Here is a 10859-nt window from a genome sequence, read left to right as displayed (position 1 = left end):
ACTAGCATGTGATAATGGTATATGGAATTATGGATGGCACAGCCGCATAGGTGGCAATGTTGTTAGAAAAAGTTTTTTCCATTTTCTGTTTTTGGAGAATGAGAAAAAAATAGATTAGTAGCATTTGTTAAAAAGAGTTTGTTCTTCTATTATTTAATGAATTAGAAGTATTTGTTAAAATGATTTGTTCTTTTGTTATTTAAAAACAAACCGATAAAAAAAAAATCTCGATAGAAACATTAAAATGAACTTATCAAACACCCAAAGAACAGTCTTAAAAATTAATGTTTCATAATGGAAACGTTACCAAACACATACATATTGTCGTTCCGACTTCACATGTGAATAAATTGAATTGAATCGGACCAATTTAATTCTGACCCTAAAATTGTACTAACCAAACCTTGATTTCTAATCTAAAAGAACTTGGGTCAAAACTAGAGGCATATTTGGGCTGGCCGGTAAGGTTTCATTCACATCGTAGTCCCGGTTTAACTTTATTGAATTTGAATCAGCTCAACTCGGGCTCGAATGTCCACCGATTTTTTTTTTTTTTTTTTTTGTGTTTGAGGTCGACACACCTAGATTACATCATCAAAAGGAAAGTTTGTCGCAAGAATCGAAATGTAATTACATGAATTAAATCTGACACAATACTCAAATACTATATTTCGACAAAATACTCAAATACTATATCAAATAGAAAATGTCACTTAAATTCTAGTGTATTTATCCGAGATATGTCTCTTAAATTCTAATGTATCTATCCGATACTTAATACGTCCGATAACCTTTCCTCAGACATTTTTCTTTCCTAAAACCCTAACCTATAAATTTTGTCGATGCAGGCTGTCTTTGAAACTAGGACGCACTATTTTTGAGACCGAAGAAGATCATGGAGAGGGAGAAGAAGAAGAGACTGAAGTGATTGTTCATTCGAATACAGAACAGATAATACATGCCTATGAAACAAAGGGTATCGTCTTAATTACACAAGTCTCTCTCTCTCACGGCACACAATTAAAGAACCGAAACCAAACCCTAATTACATTACTTGGCTAGCTTATTTATAGGACTCAGTTGCCATGCATGTAATTAACCATGGACGACCGAAGAAGTATTCAGTTACTTGTTGTGCTGATGGTGGCCAGGGAGCTTCTCTTTTATCTTCTCCATAAATCCCTTCTCATGACGCTGCTCACGAGACTGTTCATAATGCTGCTCATGAGACTGTTCATGATGCTTCAACTGCCCTTGCCCTTGCCCTTGCCCTTGCTCCTGCCTCAGATGAGTTCCAGCCGTGTCAGAGCCGGTGGTGTGCTCCTCGCCCTTGTGTCCCATACTAGGCAACTTCTCCTTTATCTTCTCCTTAAAACTCTTCTTCTTCCTCCTCCTCCCACCTTGTCCGTCATCCTCAGAAGACTGCAAATGTATCCACAACCACAACATTATCAGATATCTAAACAACAAAAGAATGACATAACGGGGTGATTACGTAGTAACTACTTACGGAGCTAGAGCTCCCAGAGCGATGCAGTTGCTGCTGATTCCCCGCATCGACCACGGTGGTGCCGGCCAACGGAGCAACAACCCCGATTGTCCCGGTCGACGGAACATCGACCCAGGTGGTGCCGACCAATGGAGCACCGCCGTATCCGGTGGTTGGGTATGACTCCTCTACCGTGGTAGCAGAACCATAAGCAGCAGCAGCAGCAGTAACATCTCCTGGCTGGTAGATAGGGTTACCATACTCGTCCTTGAGCATCACTGGGTTTCCATATTCATCCGTGAGGCGCACTGGATTCCCAAACTCGTCTCGCAAATACGACATTTTCAGAGGAGAAACAAGAAAATGTTTACAATTTACAACCAACTCTGAAGACACTAGAGAGAAATCCCTTCTTCTGGAGGGGAATGGAATTGTTCGTTCAAGATAACTCTGGAGGAATTGAATTGCTCAAGGTCTGTAGAGGGCATTTAATTTATATATACCCCCAGCAATCATGTCGACTGTGAGTTTTTGTGTGTCTATGTGTGTGATACATGTCATGAGACATACATACACGTGTCGACCTGTTTATGACAAACTAACATGGTAATGACACGTTAAGCTGCAGGTCTACGTGGCATTACAGATTGGAAGGAACGTACCATGCCTTGTTGGCCTTCTTGCGGATAAGTGAAGGCTGAGCGACTGCAGAGTGGTAGCGTTATCCGGACTTTGGTACAGTCCACCACATTCACCGAAAAATACAAGCGTCAGACAATTTCCACCTGATCTTAATCCAACGGTCTTTGAATTTTGACATTTTCAATTTTTAAACCACCAGTACGTCTTAGTCCCATCCATTTACATATGTTCTGTCCAAATTATTGTAGACCGATAGGATTACCAAAAAATTTAAACTGAACCCATAAAAGGGTTGCCCTGACCAACCCCTATTCCCTATTGATGAAGAGGCCATAAGTTTGACTTCCCCTTCTAATATCCCAAAAACAAACATTCCCTCATACCAAAAAACAGGAAGCCTGGTTCAACTTCTTTGATACATCTAAATCTAGTCACTTTTAGGCCCTGAACGATGACTAGGCTCGCTGGCTTATCTTCATGCACCTTCGCACGCATGAGGATGAGCACCAATCAAGGAAATGAAATCCAGGAAAAATCAAAGCTCCCCGGTGCACTCATGCATCCACCTTCCTAACAACTGAGGCTGTGGATGAGGGAGAGAAGGATCTACTGACGGAAGAAACTCAAGTGCAATGACCCAAAAACTAAAAAACAAAAAGAAGGAAAAAGTAAAAAAAGTAAAAACAGAAAGACAGATAAGAGGAGGGGGGGGAGGGGGATGGATCTTAATTCAAAAAAGAAGCATCATGCTGCTACCCAATTTCTGCCACCCATTGAAACTTTGCTGCTTTGCCCTGTTTTCTTTCCTCCTCCACAATTAGACAGAGTTCAATAAAGAACCAACTCCAGTCTCCAGTTACACATTTTGCAGCTGAAAGTTAACCATCACAACTGCAATCAAGATTCACCGTTAGGCTTTTTAGCTGACATTGCCGAGAGAAGCAAACTCCATGTCTTTAAAATGCTGTTTAGTCTTGGAGAGATTTGAAAGAAAATGAAAGCAGGGTAAGAACACTAGTGATTCCGACACTTCACTAGCATCTCTGCAACCCCACAAAAAACAATGACAAGGAAATCGCATTAAGCAATGAAGGAGAAGAAAAAAATAGGGGACCTTTACTGGGTGGAGTATTGGAAAGGAAAACGGCATTCCAAGTGTTTACAAAAGCAACAAAAATATCTAAAATATGAAGCTGCTCAACTCTCCCCATCTTGCCCGGAACCCCTTCCTTCTTTGAGAATCATTTTCTGACAGTAGTTGACCCAAGTGAGAAGCGCCTCCAGAAAGGCTTCCCAGAAGAACTCATGCTGGAGCTAGGCCCTGACTTGAGAACTTTCCGTGGCCGTCTGGTACTTTTCGAATCATCAGACGAAGAAGTGTCATTGTCTAGGCTACTATCAATGACCCGGTTTCTTGATGTCTTAATGCTTTTTCCTTTCAAATGTGCTTTCACTCTGGATGCTTTCCCCAACGTTTTAGAAACATGCTTCTCTCCACCCGTGCATAGTGGGCATACTGGATCATATTTATCTATTTCAGCCGTCGTATGCTCCAAGCACGACGTATGAAACACGTGCCCACAGACAAGAACAGCAACTACTGCAAGTATTATCTGGTTGCTCCATGAAGATCTTTCTGTCAAATACTTCGAGCATAATCCACATGTTTGTCTTACTTCAGAAACTGAGTCGTTCCATGATTCCAATCCAGGTAGTTGCCTTATTGAGATCCGCCTCATACGATGGTGTGCTGGTGAAGAGTTGGCATGTGCTGATGACCCTGACTCAATTGCTTGAGGTTGGTTCTGAGATGATAAAGGGTCTGGTTCGGAAATTGAAAGCCTTGACGTTGAAGGATTGGCAACTGCAGACGATTTTCTTATAGCTGTCATCTACAAAACAAGACGACGCAGAGATGTCAAAATGAAAACCAAAAGCAGGCGAGTGCAGGTTCAGAAGTCATGCAAAAGCATAAAAAATGATGTTCCTCACCAATCTAATCACCCCAATCCCCAAAAAAAAAATAATAATAATAATAATAATAATTAATACATTGATAGAGAGCTCAATTGCTCAAAGATGAATAACTCACCATGGCAGATAAATCATTTTTAACCACAGATGGACCTGTTACATGCATACAGACGTTAGATCAATGCAGCAACAACATCATATGTGGAATACAAATTAAAAGCCTAAGCATTTAATAAAAACTGAAGTTCATAAAGGGTCTACAAGAAAATAATATTCAGATGATTATTTAAATTTTAAAATTAAAATAATCAAATCAATCTTGAGCTTTTTTTTTTGGATGAATAACTAAATTCATTAGCAAATAATAGAAAAGGGGGGAGGGAGAGTATACAAAAAAGCACAAGGGCAGAACCCCAATAAAGAGCTGAACTAAACAAGAAACAAAGAAAAGCACCGAACCTTACAACTAAAGATGGGCAAGAAAGGAAAACAATCAAAGCAAACTAGACAACAATCCTAATTTTTCAATTTTTATTTTTTCAACCTATTTATTGGTGACTTGAAGCCAACAATAAAATCTTTGCCGATTTGGTGATGCCCCTGGCTGGCGCGGCTGCTTCTCCTACAACCCTCTCGATCAGAGGTGGACCTAGGAGTTGAGTTGTCAGTCTTGACAGCAACCTCATTGGTGACCATGTCACACATCGAAGAGGGGGCAAATAATGCACGAAATTGGATGGTTGTAAGCAGAGGGGACGGGAGCGAGAGAGCAAAGGTCAAGCAAGGGTCTCGAGATAAGCGGAACTCCCTACGACCATCAAATGCAATGGGTTGGAGGGGGCAGGGGATGAGGTAGGAATAGGCGGAGAAAAGGATTGGGGAATGGGTTGATTTGATGGGTAGGGAGGAGAAACATGAAGAGGTTTCAGAGAGGAGGTGGGCCTAGAGAGCTGCGCCATGAGGGAGGGAGAGCTGGCTTTAGAGGTAATAGGAAGAAGGGAAGGGCCACAAGAGGGGGTGGGACAATTCAATATTCAGCTAATCATACAAAGCTTGCATTACTAAATAACAGATAAAGAATTGGTAAGGAACAAAAGAATGGAACATTATTTTTGGGTGAATAAAGAATGGTAAATTTCTGTGCTCAGGTAGTAACCAGTCAAAGATAACAAAACAATTTAAAAATTGATCATTTATTATTACCTTAGAAATTCCAAATACAAACATATATGTGTGTGAGAGAGAGAGAGAGAGAGAGTTATACATTTGTGTCCTTTTTGCCCAGATAAGATGTTTTATATGTTATAATCTCCAAAAGAAGACAACCCACTCCACCCCCAAACCCAGAGTGAGAAAACAAAAAGAAGACGAGAAAAAGCACTAAATTTTGAAGCTAAGAAAATTGAACTGATGGGGAATGAAAAGGATGGGCAGCCTAATTGCATGAAGTTGTGCTTACTTCCCAGAACATAGTTTAAGTAAAGCTAGAGCTACAAAAAAATGTCACATTCGAAATGCCTTTGCAAGCAAGGCACCCCAAGAGATGCAAACCCAAAGGCTAAGCAGGCCAAGAGTAAATCTGCAAGAAGGTTATGACCTAGATCTAGTTTGAGAGTGCATTATGGAAATGTGTGATGGAGGTTAATGGAGATGACTACAGAGAATAAATAATGTAGATGATGAGGATGATAACCGTTGAAGACATACAGGTTCAGACTCCCATTGAGGTCCTGATTGTAGGAGTCCCACATTGATCCCACTTGAGGCTCGCAAGTAAAAAATTCTCAAAGAGAGCAATTTTATTTTCAATCCATGGTTGCTTTCAACAGCAACCAGAACTAGCATTTTGTATAGATGGAAATCTTAATACAACACTTCAACATTAAACAGACTATAGGGATATATCTTTTTCGTTTCAAATGCTTCAATATTCGAGCCTGAGCCAACAAGATGGTTTTCTTCTTGCATGGAACACGATAGATGGATGTTGACTCCAATTCATTAAAAACTTTAAGGGATCTTCTTGATATTCTCCAATTCATATTCCTACCTTCCCTAACTTCAGCATCAGATTTTTTGCATATAGAGTGGGTTAAGATTCAACGAACTTAACCAAAGCCAAGTAGCAGATACTCTTAATTTCCGTAACGAGGAATTCACCTGCCTGCCTGCATGCTTCTCTCCTCATATACATGTCAATATCGATAGGTTTTGGTTGTTCTGAGAAAGCACAAATTGTTCTAACCAGTGGCAACCAAATTTGATTCTCTCCCTCACTCACCAATCATTGTACCAGACACCATCAAGTTTGAGTTGGGTAAATCAGTATGAAGCTTCAGCAGAATCCTAGCTAGAACAAAAGGTGGGGTCTAGTTCAGCATTAGGTCAAACCTGTACCAAACTGAACCCCCTAGAAGATTGAGTACCTCAGCAAATATCAAATCCAAACCAAGCAAAAAGGTTAAAAGAAGAATAATAACAAAATTAGAGAACTTAAATAAACTAAGCTTTATCCAACTAGTTGGGTTGGGTATGCAAATATCGCATCACCACTTTATTTCAGGACATAACCACAATCAACTCAGAAGTCCTTGTGCCTTTGGTAACCACCACAACACAGGTTGCAGTTGTCTAGGCATTGCCTTGGCGACCAAAGCACCCTTGAAGATGAATGTTTGAGGCTATCGTATCTTGTCACATATAACAATCAGCTAGGCGTCACCTTGTCCAGTTTTGGGGGTGTGCACAGAGGAGCAAGGAAAAAAATGGACAGGCATAATTTCTTCCTCTTTAGTCAATGAACCAAAGGAAATTCAAATTTACTGTCCTATTCCCATCTCCCCAGATATGTTCATGCCGCAATGTTGCTGAAGGTGCAGTCTCAAATGTCAAACAATTGCAACTGCATGATAAATTTAAAACTTCAAAGGGAAGCTATTATCATTTACTCCCAGAACTCTTATCTATATGTTGTGGTCAAATATATTTTCCATCAATCATGACTCACCCTGGTCCACTGGAATCGCCTAGGGGACTGAGTATGCACCAAGGTCATTGGCCATTACCTAGCTTGCCTTGGGGCAATAATAGCTATGCTAGGTCATCAGTGGCCTTTTCCATGTCACTCTTTGTTTTATCTCTAGACACTGTATCAACTAATATCTTTTAACAACAACGAAAAAACTCAGCTTTATCCCAACTAAATGGGATTCACTACATGGACCATTACAAAACATAGCAAGGAAGAAAGAAAAAGAAAAAAGAGATAAGAAGCGACAAATGATATGGAAGTAAGAGGAAAGAGACACAACTCAATACGTCAAGAAACTATCAGATAAATGCGATCAGCAACATGGATCCTTGCCCTCCAAAAGGCTCCATTCAAAGTCCTACTTGGTGCATGATCAAGATTGTGCCATGTCATTCCTCACCTCTCCTGTTGCCATTTTATTGCCTGACCCTGGCTATTTAGTTCTTTCAATCAAGATAAGGTCACTACTACTTACATTGGAGTCTCTAGGCCTCTGTTAAACATGGACATACCCCCTCAAATGACATTCTCAGAGTGGGGAAACTCCCAATTTAGCTCCAATATATTCATTTATTACTTTATTCTTCCTAGTTTTGCTGCCCATCCATCATAACATCCTTACTCTACTACATATAGATTCTCTGCATGGAACTTCTTAATTGCCCAACATTCCATCCCATACATCATAGTTGGTTGGACAAAGTCCAAATTGAATTTTTGTTTAAGCTTTTTTAGAAGTTATTGATACAAATTTCACCAAGGTTCCATACAATTAAACATTCAGCAGTAAATTTATGTACTTTTACTGTCCAATATTTAGTTCAATACAACCTGTAAGTTTACTGCCCAACTTTTAGTTCTATACAGCTTACTGAATTTTGTTCAACACTCAGATAGCCCCTAAATATTAATCTCTTACAAGTTTAGGTTAAATACTTTATATCCTTTTGATGTCACCAAGAAAGGATAGAAAATGGGTCCTCCACCAAATTGCATGAACCGGGGGAAGGGGAGTAAATTTTTTTGTTATTTTTCTGTTTAAGATATTGACATATGAATAATATGACACAAGCACTTTATTAGGATTAAATGGCATTGGGAAATTGGAATCAGATGTGAACAATTTTCCCAGATGCATTCTTTATGCAAACTCAAGACAAACTGAAAATTTATATATGCAACAAGTCTTCATCTATCAAAATGTATGTGGACCAACAAATAAATAACAATACATAAACTGAATTATGCAAACAAGAAAAGTATAACACCTTCAATGCATAAGAAAAGTGGTTTCAAAGTTGTTATACCATCAAATCCCATGGGCTTCCAAGAGCTTGAATACAATAAATATTGTCAACGCCTAAGGAAACAAAATTAAGCATTTAATTCTATTAGCTCAATAGTTTCCTTAAGCTAAAAGCATAGAAGAGCCTAGACAAACGGGAAGATGTTGATGTTTTCTGTGCATTATTATTTGATACATGATTGCACTTAAGCCAACCTAATATGGAAGATAACAACTTTGCTTCCAACCAAAGAATGACAATAGTTTCAAAGCTTTTAAACATGGTAAAGTAGGACCAGTTAATGCACGAAAGGGATAGTCAATGTAACATAACAGAATAGTAGTTTCAGAAAAATGGCATTGGACACTCAGGACAGGTAACTGTCAATGGCAAAAAAAATTAACAGATCCAATAGGTTTACCAGAAGCTGGAGCAGTTCCTTCATTAATGGAGAATTTCAGCTGGGTGCTGGTCCGAAAATCCTTCAGTGGACCTCCTATATCTGAAACATATCCAATTTCCATACCCCTTTCGTACTTATTCTCCACATCTACATTTCTACTGCTTCCATAAGAAAACGGACTTATTTGATTATCCACTTCACCATTTACACGCCCTCGATTCTCCCAGCTAAAGCTCCAGGAAGGCGAACGTCTGACATTCCTCTGTGAAGCTTCACTGTTGGGTTTGTCAGACCTGTTCCTCGAACCAACACAACAGACACCACCCATGCTCACTTATAAGCACCAGCAAAAACCTACCAAGAAATTATAATTCATCTGGAACTAGTCATACGAGTTCAATTGTTCCTGTAGAAAGTAAAAGCAAATATAGTTTAAAGCAGTTAGTCATACATCCAAGTGCCAATGAATCACTATGCGCAAAACAAAAGGTATATATATTATAGAATGCAGAGATTAGGAGAGCCCTAACCAACGATGAATATTGTAGAGGATAACTGACCTGAAAAATTCCAAACATGAGAAGATAAAAATGAGAATGAAAATTATCTCCTGCGAAGAATAGACCAATGGGATAGGAAGACTTCACGAGAATCCTCTCTCTATCGGATTTAAATTATCCCTCGAGAGTAGATGACCAAAGACTAACAATATTCTAGTTGAAATCTCTATTGTGTAATCGGAAAAGAACGGGAGAGCCATAATTACAATAAGAAGACAAAGTCAAGAAACGAAGATCTTCAAGATTCTAACCAACAGGGGAAAAGCAGATAAAATCAATTCTAAACAGAAACAACAACACATTTCCAATCCAACAGTGCTTGCACATATACATATCGAACCAGATAAAAAGAGGATGAAGAGTAGAAAAGAAATAAAGAGACATTCTTGAGAAGGAAAATTAACTGTAACTGTTTCTTTTCTTTTCCAAAGATGCGTGAAGCGAAGTTGGAAGTAAAATTGAAACTCTTTAAAGCAATATTCAGAAGAATAAGCGCCAAGTCCCCTTGAAGGCGAGAGAAGCAGATGTGTAAAAGCGAGAATCGACCATTAGTGAAGACTGGAGAGGAAACTGAGAACCTCTAGGGTTTTGCCAAAAGCTGATAGTGGAATTCGTTTCAGTTCTGTTTTTGAAGATTCAGTTAACGAATTCCGTAACAGGGAATACTGGCAGGCGCCCAAGAATGTACTTCTTGGACAGTCTTTCCTAATAAAACAAATGAAACCTGAAACTGACGTGACCAATCAGATGAACCATAAAACAAGCAATTTTTACCTTTAAAGGTTTTTTCTTTTCCTTTCTTTTTCTCCTCTCTTCCTTCTTCTTTTCTTTTCTTTTCAAGGTAAAGAGTTTCTAAGAGAAGCTGCTTCAAAGACTCGAGTTTGAAGTCTACCAGAGAAAGGATGAAACTTCTTTCTTTTCTTGAAAGCCTTCAGCTTGGTGTTGTGGACATGTGGGGGCCTGAAGGAGAGAGAGAGAGAGTATGGAAGGCGGGATTATTTAAGAGGAATAAATACACATCAGCAGTACAGTCAACTACGTTCAACACTCACTCGATCACTTCTCCCGGTGCTATCTTCCGACAGAGATTTCCATCTCAGCCGTCTATTTCAGTTTTCACCACCTATGAAATGAACGGTCGAGATTTGATTTCAACAGCAGATGCTACACATTAAATGCGCAACATTCAAGCTCACTCCTGTCAAGAAGTGGATATCCTCTTCACTGAGCTACTCCTTCACCTATACAATCATACTTGCATGAATGTGAGATCCACACTACCCCAGCCTACTACGGGCCGACCTTCTAAATTTGAATCATCTCTTATGTGAATGTGACTGGATAAATGTAAGGTAGGTTGAGAGGAAAAATCTGAACACCCTCATTAGTGGTGAAGTATGTGGTTCCATCCCACTACTCTACCGTGAATTTTGGTGCATCGTACATGGTGGTGTTTATGGTGCACGTGGACACC

At 39.4% G+C, this 10859-nt stretch overlaps 2 protein-coding genes across 4 annotated transcripts; both read right to left on the bottom strand.

The window, feature by feature from the left end:
• Positions 1 to 1125: 1125 nt before the first annotated feature.
• On the bottom strand, positions 1126 to 1921 carry LOC149016946 (uncharacterized). The gene is made up of 2 exons (XM_089152854.1): positions 1511 to 1921; positions 1126 to 1422 (listed from the first exon to the last, which is right to left on the bottom strand). The coding sequence occupies exons 1-2, from the start codon at positions 1829 to 1831 to the stop codon at positions 1126 to 1128; spliced, it is 618 nt and encodes a 205-aa protein (XP_089008980.1). The 5' UTR covers positions 1832 to 1921.
• Positions 1922 to 3103: 1182 nt separating this feature from the next.
• On the bottom strand, positions 3104 to 10334 carry LOC149016945 (uncharacterized). Of its 3 annotated transcripts, none has more exons than XM_089151241.1 (4): positions 10160 to 10334; positions 8844 to 9231; positions 4224 to 4258; positions 3104 to 4023 (listed from the first exon to the last, which is right to left on the bottom strand). In XM_089151241.1, the coding sequence occupies exons 2-4, from the start codon at positions 9151 to 9153 to the stop codon at positions 3373 to 3375; spliced, it is 996 nt and encodes a 331-aa protein (XP_089007367.1). In that variant the 5' UTR covers positions 9154 to 9231; positions 10160 to 10334; the 3' UTR covers positions 3104 to 3372. The 3 variants fall into 3 exon arrangements, with proteins under 3 accessions (XP_089007367.1, XP_089007366.1, XP_089007368.1); XM_089151240.1 differs by lacking the exon at positions 10160 to 10334 and adding an exon at positions 9790 to 10135; XM_089151242.1 differs by lacking the exon at positions 10160 to 10334 and adding an exon at positions 9386 to 9783.
• Positions 10335 to 10859: the final 525 nt, after the last annotated feature.

The sequence above is a fragment of the Hakea prostrata genome, chromosome 4, assembly GCF_041222555.1.
Source record: "Hakea prostrata isolate BN-2017 chromosome 4, UWA_Hpros_2, whole genome shotgun sequence".
Classification (NCBI taxonomy): Eukaryota; Viridiplantae; Streptophyta; class Magnoliopsida; order Proteales; family Proteaceae; genus Hakea; species Hakea prostrata.
This window is presented reverse-complemented; position numbering and strand designations above follow the sequence as displayed.